Genomic DNA, 17,311 nt, shown 5'->3' on the forward strand with positions numbered 1-17,311 from the left:
GTGGCAAATACCAAATAGTGCAGGATGCATACTCAAAAGTTCCAACGATTTTCACAACAAGCAACTCTTGAGACGGATAATCGCGTAGTCAATTTTAAAATTCAGAAATTCAAATTTTAGACACTCGTAAGAATTCCTTTCTCCCAAATCGATCTTGTTCCATCATGCCTGGGAATCCGCATTTTCAATTTTCTGCGAGTGTAAAATTTGAAAACAAGTGAATATTTACCTTTCCGTTTGGATTTGGAACGAATATCGGCTCACTAGGAAAAACGTTATTCTCGCACCAAGTTTTCGTAGTTTTCGTGACAGTATCCACTTTGATGATCTAGAACACGGGAGAAATCGTTCAATGAATTCATAGGACAAGATGCTTCCAGGTGTAGAGAAATAATTCGTCGAGAATATAACAAACCGTTCCTGGATTGTCCATATCAACATCGCTAGATATGGCGTAAAAATATCTGTACTCTTTTCCCACGAGAGAATATTTTATCCTGGGTGTCTCGCAGCCTAAATCGCAAAGCATTTCCGGGCTCACGAAAACTTTTCCATTCGAAAGTCGTTCCGCCGTGGCTTTCTTTCGAACAATACCATCAAATACTGCAGACTTCTCGTTCAAATCTTCCTTTGCTTCATCCTTCGTCTTATCTCTGTCGGTAATTATCACCGGATTTCTACACTCGATTGGATCTTCGATCAAGTCGTATTCCTTAGGAACGTCAGCCGTTAGAGGAACAATTGGCAATATGAAACGCAATGGTCGGCCACGAAACAACTTCGCGTAGTCAGGGTTTGAATGCATGTCCTGAAAGATTTATAGAGTGTACAATCAAGTCGGAATAGTGGATGAAACAAAAGTTTAGAAAGTCTCACTTAAACTAATCTAGTTAGATATAGCTAGAAAGGTTCTCATGTCACGTGAAAAAAATTTGAAAAGTTGACTTTTACACACTGAGACCCAATTATGTCTTTCTCCAGAGAAATAAGGTTATTCTGTGAATTTTTAACAAGAAATCCACATTTTTCGTCTAATTCTGACTAACTGTAGTTCATTTTATTCGATCGATGAATTTTTTGATATCATAGAAAAATGTTAGAATATCTCGAGAAGGGATTTAGTCGATTGATTTGGTTTTATTCAACTTGGAGCTGATTAGGTTTTGAGCAAATACGGTTCATCCATTCTCGAGTAGTTTACGATGATTAAAAAAGCTCTTGTTCTGAGATAGTAAACATCAGGAATGGCGGGAAATTTCAGAACTGGGCATTTCGGGCCACCAATACTAAGCACCGTCATAAGTTAAGCAAATGACAATTTCCGGTCCCGAAAGTCCCACCGTAGGTTTTGTGTTCGTCGAACACTGTGCCAAGGCTCTGCGTGAAGTACCTTCATAACGTCGATGTACATGCAGTCGAGCATTTTTGCATCTTTGTAACAGCAAACATCCAAAACAACATATTTTCCGTCACTGGTTTCGAACTGATTGATTATGTGAAGGAAGAAGAACGGCTCCGCTACGAAAGTTCTCTCGATCAGACCAGTTTTCCGGGAGATCAGGTGTATCAGAGTCTGAAAATGAGAAAAATTTCCCAGGGATATTAGTTAGAAGAAATTGCAATGACGGTTACACACCTTTTCGTTTTCGTACCACTTGAGGCAACTGCATAAACGATCATTCGTAAACTGACTCACTGCCATGGTCAGCAATGCGACGGACAGTGGCTGTTCGATGATTATAAAGTAATTGTCGGTTATTCCAAACGTGTGCATGTACGACGGATTCAACGTCCATCTCGAGTGGACGGTCGCAACAATGGTGGCCTGATCGAACATCGACAGTTTCTTCTCGTTCCCCGTTTTGTCTGGTTGGAGCAGAAGAAAAGAGAATTCATTCGCTGAGAGTAACTATGCGGAAAATTGACCGGTATTATGGTCCCAAAAGGGTGCAAAGCCCACTCAAATGCTTTCATAAATGTATTTGGAATACAAAAAGCGAAATGCTTTTAAATAATGTCATTGAAGCCAATGGAAAAATGGAATTGTTTTCTTCAATTCCATTCAAAATGAAAAATGTGAAATACGGTCATTTGAAATGAGGCAAAAACGTAAAATAACATAAATACTGCAAGTATTTCGATTCATCCTAACAGTTGAGATATGCCTTTGTCGACTGTCATTTTATTTTGTACACGCATTAGTTTTTCTTGACAAGTTCTTCACGTTAAGTTCGGTTGTTGATGTGCCTCGTGTTAGGCAAAAGGTTAGAATATTATCGTTCTACGAAATGTAATTGTCGCTATTACGCCTCTGGAAAGAGGGGCTAATGTAGGCCTACACGCTTTATCCGCACGCCCAATTAAGTCAGCATGTTTGTAAAATCGCTGCTTAATCCGAGCGAAAGGACCGTCGCATTGTTAAAAACCCTCTTAAAAATCGCAGAATCGTATTTTGCCTGCGAAAATACGCACGTCCCAAATGAAAGCATTTCCGATATTATCCAGCCCAGCAATAAACACCCACCGACAGTGATGCGGTTTGGTGGAAAGCAAATCACACTGTAGGCAGGTCCTCGTGCCGTGATGCTCATCCCGAGGTTATACACGGTCCCATCGGTCATTACATGCGGATGCGCAGTGTGATTAACTACGCCCACGTAATTGGATATGCAAAGCTGGAAGTTGATCAGAGCGTAAGTGACACACTTCGCCGTTATTCTCTTCAGCTGCAGCAACGTTTTTTCGAGAATATAGTTTTATGGTCGGTATGGTCACCTTGCTTTTCGTTTCCAAAGTCTCCGGGTCTATCCGATGGATGAATGGCGCCTCGGTGAAGGTGTAAAATTCATCACCGAATGGGTAGACCGATATCATCGAATTGTCAGTCATCGTGTCCTCGGCGTTGAAAACAGCCGCCACTCTGTCGTTGAAACAAGATTATGAGAAATTATTCGGTACACGTTACGAGTCCATTGGTCTACAAGATAACGAGCATTTTTATTTATGATTTATACCGTGAAAGATATATTAGTCAGGTACGCATTTATCTACAAGATAATCAGCAACCTCCCTACCCGCCGTGCCGTAAAGGTGGCAGTCGAGTGAATTTTTTTTTTTCATAAAATCAAAAAATCTGTGGTAACCAATATAATATATATGAGGTATCCCATGCCAACTGAGAGGACATTTTCCCTGACCCCCGCAAATTTGCTTCTTAATTTTTTATATGATTCCACAACCTAGAAAAAGCACTCACCATTTTTTTCAGATTTTTCTTTTCAACCATTCTTTTTTAAAAAATGTTACAAACCCTTTTATGGTCCTAAAGAAAAACGCAATTTTTTTTATTTTTTTTACAAAAATTCACATAATTTCTGGGTCCCAAAACAAACATTTTGAGCCATAGTTCAGAGTGGAGAATTGATGTTTTGTATTTTTTAAATATTTTTTTAGAGGAATAATTTTTCTTAGTTTGTATGTATACAAATTGTAAAATTGCTTCATTATTTTTTATACGATTCTACAACGTAAAAAAAGCTCTCACCATTTTTTTCAGATTTTTCGTCCCAACCATTCTTTTTTAAAAAATGTTACAAACATAACATATGTTTTGTATACGTACAAAATAAGAATAATTATTCCTCTAAAAAAATACAAAAAATCAATTCTTCACTCTGAACTATGGCTCAAAGTGTTTGTTTTGGGACCCAGAAATTATGTGAATTTAAAAAAAAAAAATAAAAAATGGCTTTTTTTTTAGGACCATAAAAGGGTTTGTAATATTTTTTAAAAAGGAATGGTTGGAACGAAAAATCTGAAACAAATGGCGAGTGCTTTTTTTAGGTTGTAAAATCATATAAAAAATAATGAAGCAAATTGGCGGGGGTCAGGAAAAATGTCCTCTCAGTTGGCATGGAATACCTCATATACATATGCGCCACATATTACTTCAGTATCTCACACTGCACATTCGGCATGGACGAATGCCTGACGAACAAATGTATTTTTCATAACACATTTTGAAGTTGGAAGTGATTAATTTTGATGAAATTGTCAAATCTTAGAAACGACATTTAATGAAAGAAAATATGTGAAAGTTTCCGTTTCTCCTCGGAAATAGTGTAATATGAGTCATTTACTTGATGTGGGGTGGTTTACACTCCAGATATCCACAACAGGTAAGACTATATATTCAATTAGGAACAGTACCCACAACTTTTTCAGATTTTTTATTCAACTGGTTAATTATTTGTAAATATCGAGTGTGATTTTGAAAAGAACCTTTTTAAAAATTCGCGAAAGATTCTGAAAAATTATATTTTCTTTTCGAAACATGCCACGACCGGTTCACTGATAGGAATGTTAAAAAAAAAAATTGAACACCGTCAAGCTTTCTTATCAAAATTCTCGAAACTTCTATTTTTCACTTATCACATTTCTAGACCGATTCGTTTACGAAGTTGATAAAAAAAAGTTGAATGTATCAATAAAAATAGATAAAAATCGCTCCAAAATGAAACTGGTCTAGAAATGTACCAAGTGAGAAATAAAAGTTTTGAGTATTTTTCAGGAATTTTCACACCGTTTAAACAATGTTCTAGTTTATCAAAAAAATCAATTCCTAAGAAACAATATAAATAGAATCGCTCCACCATGGGCTCGGTCTTGAGATATTTGTGATAGAAAATACAGTTTTTGAGAATTTTTTTTTGAGGATTCTAAAAAAGGTTCTTTTTACAATCACTCTAAATATTTGTAAATAATTGACCAGTTGAATAAAAAAATTTGAAAACGTTGAGGGTACTGTTTCAGAGTTGGGATAATTGCAGAAAAAATTTTGAAACGCTAATTATAATAAGATTGTCAGACGCTGATCGGATTCGCATGGAATTCCCCATACACACGTATATTTGTATTGAAATAGGCACGGCGCTATTGCCACATCTATGGTAAACGAAACTATACAAAGATATGATTACTGAAATTAATTTTACAGTTTCTCATAGCAAACACGTCTTGATTATACATATAAGTAGTCATATGAAATGAATTCGGATCGCGAAAACTATTATTAATAAGGATTACCGTATGACCATGTCCATGTGGTATACGTATAGTCAACGTTTACCTTTTCTAGATCCAGTTGTTCAGCAGTGGTTGGCCTTACCTTTATGCCATAAAAATAAGATTAGAACGAGCAGCAGATTTATCTAAATAGATGAAAATGGAAATGAGCTTGACTCACGTAACCACTACAAGATGAATAATGGGGTAAATTTTTCTCAGACGATAATCTTAGGTAATATTATCTAGAAATTGTATAGTACCGTTGACGATTCTGTCATACCTTTGGAAAATTGTTCTACACGGATCCGGTACGACGCTCGTTCCAAATTCAGATAGAACTATCCTTTGGGCTGCATGATTTCTCTTGTAAGCGTCAGTCTGGACAAACCGTCTCTGATAAGTCACTTTTCCATCCTTTATCTCAAACCTAAAAGAGTGCGTTCAGTGTTCAACAATTCCTACAAATGTTACGCCCGTTTGTGGAAGACCACAAATTCGATGGGGTGAAAAATTAAATATCGGACAAGCGAAGATCGTGATTCGTGGTTAACGGTAAGCAATATGGCGGCACGAACTAGGATGTCGGCAAATAGTTTTTTGTCAATTATTTGAATAGGAAAGTACAGACAACTTGGTGCAAACTACGAAGCTTTGGTTTTTTCACACATAATCGGTATTCTACAAAAAATGTGATGTTCGGCTGCTGATTGTTTTCAAAAAAGTAGGTTATAAAAAAAGACGATTCTCCAAATTTGAGCTTAATATAAGAAAATCTGGTGGCTATAGAAATTTTTGAAGTTTTTAATAATTCAATTTTTTAGTTAATTTCACGATTTTTTCATGGGAGCTCTATGGGACTTAAAGACTCGAATCAAACGGCATTTCCCTTTTCTCATCTTGTATTTTGAGGAAAAAAATAGTTTTTTACTCCAAAGCAAAATCCAGCTTAATTAGGACCCTTTTCATGAACTACTATTTTAGCAAAATTTCGCATAACTTTGAAACGCTGCCAAGTCAAGAATTTTCGAAGTAGACGGCCAATCGACGGCTCAAATTTTTCATCTAGGTATAATTTATCACTACCTACACGAATTATTATTCATTACCACGTTCCTTTTTATATACGGCCTCGCAAAACCAACTGATTTCTGAAAAATCGCTGTTTTCAGATAGCTGTAACTTTTTTCTATCAACTCGAAATCGCTTGAAATTTTCAGGGAATATACTTCATTCTATTGCCAAACAACGCTGAAAATTTCCAGCTAGGACTTGAAGTTGTTAACGAGCTGTGAATTTTCAAAATGTTCAAGTTTCCCACATAATATTTCGTATATATATATATATATATATATATATATATATATACATATATATATATATATGTATATATGTCAGAGAAAGACCGGACAACACTCTGGAATTACGTGTTTGGCGTATGGAACGCATTTTGAACCGCCGGTTATTAACAAGGCAAACCTTAAAACGTCAATTAACAAAACTTTAAAGGAGGATTCAATATTTAAATATTTGATCGACACGTCAATTCAATTCCGGGCTTGTTTGTTTACTAAATCTTTGTTCCTCCTTTTGAAAACAGCCGCCCTTCGGAACACTATAAGACAACGACGAACGGCAATTTGATTATTTCGTCATCCTCGACGTATATATATTTAAACGTTAATATGTATGTCAAATTTTAATATATATGTATGTACTGTTTGTATGTAAAACGGTGTTGTTTATGATCTCGTCCCAAAAAAACCCACGTTTCAATTATCCGAACGAGTCTCGATCCCAATTGGTTCGGATAATGGAGGTTCTACTGTGTTCTGAACTCGAAATATTTCAGCGATCATTGAACCGTGATGAAGCGAGAATTTTTAGAAACTATATTTGGCTGAGAGAGTGAAAAAAAGTTCTCAGACACGGAATTCCGGAATGTTTACAAACTTACAAGAATATTTCGATTCACACTGGGGCTATGATTATAATTTTTGCGAATAGCAAGAGAGCGATTTTGTAGTATTTTGATTTCTCGAAAAAATTCTTCATTTTCGGCAAAAAGCTGGCTTCGTATAAAAATCACCTGTGCAGTAGCGCTGAGCTGTCGAATAAATGGTCGAATCTGTATTCGCCAACTTTCAAACTCCCCGGTCCATTCCTCAGTAAAGTCCCTTTCAACCAGGTGGGCATAGTGCCGAAATTTTTCCCTGACATCGGTTCGATAACTTCGTGTTCACATGACCTCATCCATACCGTCGGGTCAGAATTTGGCCAGAAGAACGCGTCTTCGCGATCCAGCAACTTCGGAACGTCTTGATCCATTTTTTTCTGGAATTAGAGAATTTAGTTTATATTTTATATTATTGAAATATCCATGAATTTCTGCTGGAGAAATATATTAAAATAATTGCTTTCTTCCCCAATTCTCAACAATTAGTATTTCTGTTACTTCTGGTGTTTTTTCCAAAGGTCAAACAAAGCTTTGTACAATGACAAAAAAAAAAAAAAAGAAATGCAAGCGCTGCACATACCGGAATAAATTCAATTGCATTTCCGTGGACGATAATTTTGACCCAAAATAGAATTTCACGTAATCTTGTTTGTTTTCTACCTCAAAACTTGAATTGAGTAAATCTAGAAATTTAGGATGCAATGTGTTTCAGTTCATCTAACTGATTCCACGATAAAAGTGCTTGACCGAAGCTACGTTTTTAAATCCAATAAAAAAAAAAAATCGCAAGGAAGACAACGAAAAATGGATCTTTGCGCCAACGAGTTAAAGAAAAAAAAACTTTCTACAGATTGGTATCAAGAATCTTTCAGAAATCTTTACGGAGCCCGAAGTTTTTCACGAATTAAACGGCGAACTGGATTCAGGAGGCATTTCAAGGTCGCCTCAGCGTTCAGATTCGTGTAATTTAACACTGACTATATGCAGTTTCGTAACCAGCAATTAAGACTGGACGTAACGAAGGTGGTTGTTTAGTTATTCGAGTGTTCCAACAGAAGCTTAATATCCGCGCAGCTTACGTTCAGTGAGTAATTGCAAGGAAAAGGATGTAAACCGCACTCCGTTGTCCGACTGGATCGGAAGGCACGAGATGAATTGCAAACTGTCGCCGTATTTCACCACGGCGGAATTACTACATCGAATGAGGCTTGAGGTTTGTTGTCCGGATCTTAAATGGTTCGAGCGTGACACGTGACGTCCTTGTGCGACGTTTGACTGAAGCCTTAAGGATTCGCAACGGGCATATGTTACGTGTGCGTATAACACACACACCAAGTGATGTGCATTTGTTTAAGCATGTACCTATGTGTGCGCATGCGCAGGCCTCAGAGCGCAACGAAGCGCGCGCAACGGCGGGATTTTAGCCTCGAACTGTGTGAGCAGGCGCATCAGCCACGTTGCGTATTATGACATGTGCGAAAATAAATTCGATAAGGAAAAGGACATCCTACACATAATATACTCCGCAAACCTTCCGACTTCCATCTATTTAGGTTTCCACGTAGTCGGCAGCTGACCGAATTCAATTCCAAGTTGAAGATCGTATCTTTGTTTTTTCGTTTCTTATATGCGGTCATTTTTTGATACTTCGTATCGGATTTGGAGTCGAGAAACACGAGTCCACCGATTTATGATTATCTAAATGAAGTGTAAGCTGAGACTTTTCCACGTGGTAGTCAATAGTCACAAAAAGTGTATCTAAATAGAGATAGTTTTTTTTTTTTTTTTTGTTCTTTGCGGAAACCGCTTAGAGTTTTTCAAACGAGTATTGCGGACGTTTGTTTTTGAAATATTCTCTGTGTTAGAAATTTAGTCAAACTGTCAAATCGGTAAATATATTTATACCTCTTTACCTCCTGATATAGTCGAAAAATCCTTCTATCACAGAAATACTGAAACTCGATATCAATTAAATTTGAATAAGAAAAAATGGGACAGATGATGCCCAACTTTCTGATGCCTTAAGAATTTGATTCCTCCGAGTTCACTGCAGCTAATTGTAAAAGAAGAAGAGAGTTGACAAAAAAAAAATCTGTTTGTGCACAATTACGTACGACCTTACAGAACGTTTGTTCATATAATACTGACTTGAGGATAATATGTCCTACAGGATCAGCAGGGAATTGTCAAGAAAGTGTGTGTTCGTGTTCTGCTTGATTTGAATTTGTTTGAATTTAATATTAACCAGTAAAGATTACACAAGTAAACTTGCAGAGGTAGACAAGGTTACCCGTTAGCAGACCTGGTACAAGAAATTTAAAGCTAAATATCTAAAGAAACTATTGACAATGAGTAGTATCCAAGTACAATAAATATTTTATATTTCTGGCAATATGCCATATACACTTAACAATAACTATCAAGAGAATTAACGTGAATTATAAAAGGTGAAAATTAAACATGAGATGCGATCTATAATTAAAATTTTTTTTCCTCTTAGAATTGTTTAACTTTTTCATTTAACTAGCTGCACTTTATACTAATTGGCTTTTTACGTACAGGAATTAGTATATCCCTACATCTAGTTATCCCGACACAAGTTTGAAATTTGTCTTTTAGTATATCATAGTGGTACAGAACTGTTTCAAATTTAGAGGTTTATTATTCAGGATAATGTTATTTTTGTGGCAATTGTTATCGGTCTATTTTAGGGCCTTTGCAATAAGTTGCGATAGTTGTTATATGGGCCTCCCCAAGCAGTTATACCGTAGTTTAGGAGACTATGGAAGAAAGCTCGATAAATTAACCTCACCATGTTAGTTTGTATAATTTTAGATCATTCGTAAAATTGAATGGTTGAATATTTAGTTTTATTAACGATGTATTGGACATGTTTGTCGCATTTCGTGGGTGTGAGTCAAAAATTAGGCCCAGATATTTACGGGATACTAGTCCAAAAACTACGGAAATTTATGTAAACGGTATTTCTTCACCTTCAACAAGTCCTTCTTAATTTTGTATTCAACGAACAAAATGAAATATGGAAAAATTCATACGATTGTTTGTTTAAATTAAAGTTTAAAATACGCACAGATTGTTTCAGATTTTTGAGCCGATTTTTGTCATGTTTGATGTATGTTTGAGGAAAAAAAACAACACATTATTCGCTCTAAAACATTGTTTTTTCACTCAAACTACATAATGTTCCGCAATTTTGAAATCATAATTCTATTTTTAATCAGCAGCCACAATAAAAGAAAAAAAATAATAATAGGCACGAACCGCGGACTTACACTGGCACGGAAAATATTGATTTTCGCGCATAATTTTTTTGAAGAAAGATTGCTGTATTGCATCGGGGTTTGAGCCATTTAAAAAAAGAGGTTGAACAGCTCCAAAACGTACCTTTCGATTTGTTACTTTAAATTAATCCTAAAAAGTCATAAAGATGGCACTTACACCGTTTTGCCGTGCCAACTTTTTGTAATTTCGCGAATAAACTTTTTAGAGCCATATCGTTTTGCAAGGACGTGCGTACGGATTTTCTACAAATTTTCAAGAAAACAAACATATTTCTCGATATTTTGGCACTTAAGCCGGTTTGCCGTACCACCTTTCATTTGGGAAAACAAACAAGATATAATAATACAAGCACAAGTTGCGTTGTGCGTTCGAGGCAATAAAAGTACTCGCATACCGATACACAGAGATTGAATATAATAGGGATATAAACGTCAACACTATAAAAAAGTGTCTTGAGTTGTGACCTTCATATCGAAGAATAACATTAGTCAATAGGGATATAACTCGTTACCGTAAAAAAAGTAGCGATTCTCGGAGGCGATCCGTCCTCCACGACGGAACTCGAATTCTCACAAACATCTGACATTGGGAAATACGTATACGGACAATACACTTTGACGATGGTTAGCCGCTGTAATCAATACTTGGCCCACTGTTCTTATTTGCGCAGTTCATTCATGGATATGCACGTACCGTAAGATGCCATGACCGGCATGTTGATCATGACGTCAAAACATAAGCGAGATACTCGCCGTGTTTTAGAACGGAGAGAAATTTCTTTCAAGTGTGATGAAGTATTGCGAAGACGCATTAATACTGCGAGACTGCAAATTTAGATCATCCGCAAGGCTCGGCGGTTGCAGAACTGTGTTATGCTTAGGTGTTAGGTGGGAAAATCTGGCGGCTTTGCATTGCGCAGCTGGCCAATACGCCGGATTTACGCGTTTCCATGTTTCTAATGCCGGATTCGTCGGATTTCACTTTTCAATTGTTCGTCTATATTCGCGCCATTTTCAGCCCCATTTTTCTCGCACAGTTTGCAAAACCTCGTTAATCGAGTCTATCGCGTCACCGCGGGCTAGACCGACTTCTGTAACCTTGAATCGTATTACCCATCGCCTTTAATATATCGATTTTCAATACTCGAGATACCTTGGCGGCCAAAACTACGTTCACTTTTGCGCCTGACTTGTAACTCGCCGGCAACCAGGCACGCTTTCGATTCGACGCGTGCGTGGCTCGAACCTAATTGTCTCTGCTACGGCGTGTTCGGAAATTGACTGAAAGTACTGTCAGAACTGAAAATGATATAGTCCAAGTGACGTATACTGTAGATTTTCAGTACCGACAGTACGGTCAGTCGATTTCCGAACACGCCCTAAATAAACTACGACTTTTTCAAAACTTAGGACCCTGCTTTTTTGTATCTTTACGGGTCATGCAGTACTCCTACCCTTACCGATCGAGCAATAGGTCAGTCAAAAAGTCTAAAATATTGCAGTCGTGCACCAGTGCTGCGAACTCGATGGTAGGATAATTCGATGACGCTGAATCGAATGGTGATAATTTTTTTGCACACCGACCCCGGGAACATTGCAAAAAGTGCACCGAAAAATTTCAAATGCGTTTAATTCAAAATTTACGCGTTCGATCGAAAAAAGTTTCCAACAAAAGTTGTACCCAGAACAAAAACGCACAAAAAATTACTTTACTTTTTTTTTCCAAAATCAATGGGTGAATCGTGAGGCGCGATTGAAACGAAAGTGCCTCAGAAAGGAACAAAACCTTCTGATATAAGAGTCACCGCATCGATGTATATATAGATATAGGAGCAGGCTCGGCGTGCTCGCTGTGTGTCCCCTCACAAACCGCCAAATAGGTATACGATCCTATACTCAGCCGAATGGTCGTTCGTGTAAGTAAGTAGCTTATTGGGGACAGAATAAAGCAACTTTTCTGAAAGTTTGAAACAAATCGAAGTTCGGAGAAAAAAGTTCTAGCTATTTGAAAACAGCGATTTTTTAAAATTTGATTGGTTTTAAATAGCTATAACTTTACAAAATCGGAGCAATTAAGCAAAAGCTGGGTAGGTTCCATTGAAATACACCTCGACAAAAGATATTAGCTGCTGGTCGACTCTCAACTTCAAATACGGTACATATAATAGTGTTTTATAAATAGGTAAAATTTAACCAAAACAGTTGTTTAGTTGGAAGCTATTAGCTAAGACCGATATAAGTTTAGACCTAATGTCTATTTTTTTCATAAACGTAGAAGTCTTACTGAGAAGAATGCCGCTGGACAGGAGTCTTTAAGTTATATAGAAGCTGAGATACAAATATTTGAAAATTAGTGAAAAATCGACTTTTTTAAAAATTCAACAAATTCTCCAACGGCCGAATTTGCACATATCGGGCTCAAATTTTCAGGATCGTCTCCTTTTTAGGTGTACTTTCGAGGAAAAAATCAGCATCAAAATCGCCGACCCTAGTGCGCACACTTTCGTCAAGAATTAATGGATCTGCATATATCTATAAAGGCCAAGCATTATAGCATTTTTACATGACACACATTTTTTGCGTATAAAACTGAAACTAATCAAGCAATCTTAACGATGCGAATGGGAGAATCGTAGAGAATTGAATTACGAAGAAAATGCGGGGTCGATCGACCCGATCGGACGATTAGAAACGGAGAAAAGTCGGAAAAGCCGTAAAATTTTTGCGTTTTCATAAAAAATTCACAACTCCGACATTTTGTAATATTAACAGCTGTAACTTGGCACAGTAGTAGCTATTTACATGTACTTTGTGTATGCGAAACCTAGACTCGGTCGGATTAATAGTTTTTGCACAATTGCCACTAGAATTTTTTCTTTGCGATATTTTCGCGGAGGGCTCTTTGCTCCTGAGGTCGTGGGATTTAAATGTGAAATATGAATTTCGAAACTAGACGTCATCGGCAACAAAACGTCTATTTCGGTTTTTCTATAAAGCGCGTTGAAATTTGTTAATCTCTTTAACAAAATAATCTCGAGTTGGAAACTATGCAGTTTTCATCTACTAACTGTCTTACACATAATTGCACAGTCAGTTGTCAAGTAGTATTCACTTCAAATTTCGGCTCTTTTTCTGCTCTGTTGCTTGGCCTAGTACATTATATATACATATATATCTGCCAATAGGGGTGTTCGTAATTATTAGATTTTACTTCGAAATTTCACAATCTAATTAAACGGTTCGAACAATTCCTTAAAAAAATTGGAGAGTACCGTGTTCGATCGAAAATTTGCTGAATTTTTCGGAAATGATCATTATTTTCTCACTTTTCATTTTCAGGGAGAAATTAAAATATAAATCTTAAAATGTCAATTCCACCATGCTTACCATAGATTTTGGACAGTCGGTTTTTCCATCTGAAAATTCTGGAAATTTTTGATGAAAATCATGTTTAACAAATTTTCTGCAAGTGACTAAAGCATCGTTATATTTAATTTTAAGAAAATCAATCGAGCAGATGAAAAATTTTTCCGAAGTGATAATTTTATTTCCAAGTTTTTGTCGAATCCTTTTGTTTCAATTAATTTTGTTTCCCTACGTGTATAAGTTTATGTATAAATTGTTATTATCATTGTTATTGTTACTATTTTTTTCCCTTTCTTGCATAATATAATGAAGGCAAAGTTAGTCAAGAATGTTGTAAACAGCGATGAGTTTAGCTGTTTCTGAAATTGTAAAGAAATTGAATGGTTTCATTTTTCCAAGGTGTCAAGTGATTTTGTTTATTCAATAAAAGTTATTTTTCACTGAAGGGTGGTTCGAACATTTAGAGAACAAAAGATGAGACGAATTTTTTACGAAACACAAAATCTATTCATTTATTTACGTCGCTTCAAAATCGTATTCGATTTCTACATCCTCTTCTTCGTCACTTTCGCCACCTTCCTCGTCATCAATATCATCGGGATCGAGTTCTGCGGCAATATCTAGGAATTCATTAATTGGAATATCCTCGTTATCCTCGTCTCTTTCTTCTGCTGTAACGTCATCATCGACCGTGCTGATTGAAAAGTTGGAACAGGATTGTCCTCCATAGTGTTTGCACTGTTCAGTGCATGCAGATTGTACCTGAAACATAGATATGTAGGGAAAATGATTAAGACTTTGTGTGCGCAGATAATGTATGTGAGTTTTGATACAGTTCGTTAAAAATTGGCGAAAACATTAGTGAAACGGTGTACGCTTAAAAAATTCGTGAATATTTCGAAAAATTGTTGAGTGGTGCAAATTTGTGCAAATTTCAAAACATCGTGCTAATTTTTGTTTTCAAAAAATACAAGAGAAACGCACAATGGCTCACATTTTACGAAATTATGAGATTTTCAATGTTCACAAAATAACTCAAAAATTATGCTCCACCATTAAATTATTTAGTCTATTCAAATTTTTATTGCAACTTACCATCGTTAACGAATTGTCAGGCGCTGATTTCTTAGCGTTCATGACAGGAATCATCATCGTGGTCGTTCTCTTCCAGCCCCAATCCTGTGGATTCAGATGTGCATGGTCTTCTGTATAATACAAAGTATTTTTTTTACCAGTTAGCGAGATCTCGTAAAAATACAGAGGGCTGGAATATGCTAAACCGATCAATAAAACCAGCAGGTCGGTGTCATTACCAACAACTGCCACGTCGCAGCCCGTACTTTGCCTTACAATTAGCTGAATCGCTGTCCTCGCTATAAGCGTGTCCGCATCTTCTTGTGCAACTTTCACGTTCACACCACGGCTACGTAAAAATTCCGACAGTCCCTGCACCAGTTTCATTTTGTTCATCACATTCGACAGAGATCATTTTTGGCTCAAAGTGACGAGGGTGCTCTCTGTGAACTTGATATCCGGTGCCATATTTTGTTGTCTTCGGCGGTACCTCTGGTACGATTTTATGCCAATATGTTCGTTGCTGTATCCATCGAAGAGGAGCGAAGAATTTTCTCCGTATTTGGTGATGATATGCGAGTGGTATAATTCGTTAATTACATGAAATGATGTTCCACTTCCAGTAGAAATCCGCCATCGATGACAAAGGTCGTGTTGCGGATCAAACTTTTCGTTTGGATAACGTACGGCTTGAATGGTTTGTAAAGTTCGGACTTCGATGTTTTCCCCATGAGACCAACGTCGTCGAACAGAGATAAGGGATACGGTGAAAGTTAGAATTCGAATGCTTTCCGTGTCTGTACTTCGTCACCACGAAACAGAACCGAAATACGTTGAAATATTAGAGAAGAGTCGACCACCACTTTTCCCATCATCAATTCCATACTTTTTTTTCCCTTTCTCGAATGCCAGATGGCAACCTGTAGTAACCGTACCGACAACTCCAGACGACAAGGAAATCAAGGAAGATCGAAGTTCAAAAGGATGGTGTTCCTTAAAGCAATACATGAACTTCTGAATATCATCACCATCTCGTTTCATTCGATGGTTGGCGAGATCCACGTGTTGTTCACTGGTAGATGATTTGATGTCACTATAGTCCTCTAAGCACTCAATAATTGAGGATGACGATGGCATTGCTGATAGAAATCTTGCGATGACGCTAGGTGTGACACCTCTGCCATGCTTGAGTTATATACCGAAGAACCTACTTAATGTTTGTTCTATTGTCCTTGCACCTTGCAGAAATTCGTCTAAAAAAATATGAATTTAATATTCTTACACGTCCTTTGTAATACAGACATCGTAGTATTGTAATGAAATAAAATAACAATAACGTATTCTACTCACACTTATTGCATAACTTGTTTCTTTCGGAAATCCATTGCTCAGTATTTCAATCTTTCTGCGTGACGCACCTACCAAATTAATCTTGGAAAAAATGTTTTTTTTTTTAATCATGTAAGGTTTCGTATTGCTATGTTAAATGTTAGTGTCAATGTAGACATTTCCCGATACAACAAAGAGAAGGAAATAAAGAGTTACGCTACGACAGTTTAGATTTAGTCATTCCAAAAAACGTTTTTGAAAGTGAAGGGTTTTAGTAAATATTCATATATTCACTTCGCACGTTAAAATTGCACGAATAAAAAACCCTTCAGTTTGGAAAACGTCTGAGATACGAAAACTGTATGAACGCGCTGTATTTGGCGATGAAAAAAAATATAGATATCTGATACCACAAAAGATGAAATTTGATAAAGTAATAATTAAATTAATAAATTAACGAAAAAAATATCTAGCTTTATATTTACTGGGGGGAAAGTGTTCGCCTGATGCAGTAAAAGATGCAACGCGCCCGCGTGCCTAAAGATGCGCTGCATCTTGGATTGCATCAGCTGGACACTTTTCCCCCACTAAGCATAAAATTGCATGTTTTTTTCGTTTAACTTATAAAGTTAACTATTACTTGACTAAATTGGAGCTTTTGTGGTATCAGTTTACTCAGCGCATATTTTTCACTTGTTTACCTGCAAAGCGTAATCACCCACTGAACAGTCACCTGAAGTTTTTCTGTTTGTTTGCAACATAATAAACATGTCAACATTTTCAGTCTTTGGTCATCGAGAACTGTCGCTGGCTCCCGCACTAATACGACGACAGCTGACCCAACGTAACTTAAGAAAATTTAGAAAAGAATCGATATTGATAAGGTAATAAATTATAGAAGGACTTACGTCGGATACATGAAGGAGTTGGAAGATATATCCTTGTAATATTCAAATGAATTTGTAATATTTAAGTAAACTAGTAATATTTCACTTTATGCACTCAAAGCGAAAATTTTTCTATAATATACCAAATACTATATATGTATATTAGATGGTCCAAAAAAAAAAAATTTTTTTTTGCATATCATCTCAAAACTTTCTTTTAGGTATAAAAAAAAATTCCCTCCAAAGCGCAGCTCGATATCTCAATTCTCCGCTAAGCTCAATGAATTTTTATTTTCCCATTTAAATAACACGTGAGAAATTTTTTTTTTTCG

The 17,311-nt window shown here is 36.6% G+C and overlaps 2 protein-coding genes across 13 annotated transcripts in view; both read right to left on the reverse strand.

Annotated features, from left to right (window-relative positions):
* Nucleotides 1-17,311, reverse strand: part of LOC124177829 (carotenoid isomerooxygenase) — a 53,192-nt gene that overhangs the window by 15,466 nt on the left and 20,415 nt on the right. For 4 of the 11 annotated variants that reach the window (XR_006869672.1, XM_046560683.1, XM_046560680.1 and 1 more), the window contains exons 1-9: nucleotides 10,836-11,183; nucleotides 7,154-7,398; nucleotides 5,348-5,494; nucleotides 2,776-2,920; nucleotides 2,525-2,675; nucleotides 1,637-1,866; nucleotides 1,391-1,573; nucleotides 416-808; nucleotides 230-328 (exon numbers count right to left, since the gene is read on the reverse strand). Coding sequence is in view for 5 of the 11 variants with exons in the window: in XM_046560683.1 (XP_046416639.1) it covers nucleotides 230-328; nucleotides 416-808; nucleotides 1,391-1,573; nucleotides 1,637-1,866; nucleotides 2,525-2,675; nucleotides 2,776-2,920; nucleotides 5,348-5,494; nucleotides 7,154-7,398; nucleotides 10,836-10,910 (1,668 nt within the window). In the remaining 6 variants the exon portion in view is untranslated. Of the gene's footprint in view, nucleotides 1-229; nucleotides 329-415; nucleotides 809-1,390; nucleotides 1,574-1,636; nucleotides 1,867-2,524; nucleotides 2,676-2,775; nucleotides 2,921-5,347; nucleotides 5,495-7,153; nucleotides 7,399-8,100; nucleotides 8,287-10,835; nucleotides 11,185-17,311 lie in introns of those variants that run through there. The other 7 variants (XR_006869671.1, XR_006869670.1, XM_046560679.1 and 4 more) reach the window with 5 other exon arrangements.
* Nucleotides 14,128-16,509, reverse strand: LOC124177835. 2 transcript variants are annotated; one of them, XM_046560696.1, is made up of 3 exons: nucleotides 16,114-16,509; nucleotides 14,785-16,016; nucleotides 14,128-14,451 (listed from the first exon to the last, which is right to left on the reverse strand). In XM_046560696.1, the coding sequence occupies exons 2-3, from the start codon at nucleotides 15,157-15,159 to the stop codon at nucleotides 14,206-14,208; spliced, it is 621 nt and encodes a 206-aa protein (XP_046416652.1). In that variant the 5' UTR covers nucleotides 15,160-16,016; nucleotides 16,114-16,509; the 3' UTR covers nucleotides 14,128-14,205. The 2 variants fall into 2 exon arrangements, with proteins under 2 accessions (XP_046416652.1, XP_046416653.1); XM_046560697.1 differs by lacking the exon at nucleotides 16,114-16,509 and having other exon boundaries at nucleotides 14,785-16,038.

This window comes from Neodiprion fabricii, chromosome 3, assembly GCF_021155785.1.
Source record: "Neodiprion fabricii isolate iyNeoFabr1 chromosome 3, iyNeoFabr1.1, whole genome shotgun sequence".
NCBI lineage: Eukaryota > Metazoa > Arthropoda > Insecta > Hymenoptera > Diprionidae > Neodiprion > Neodiprion fabricii.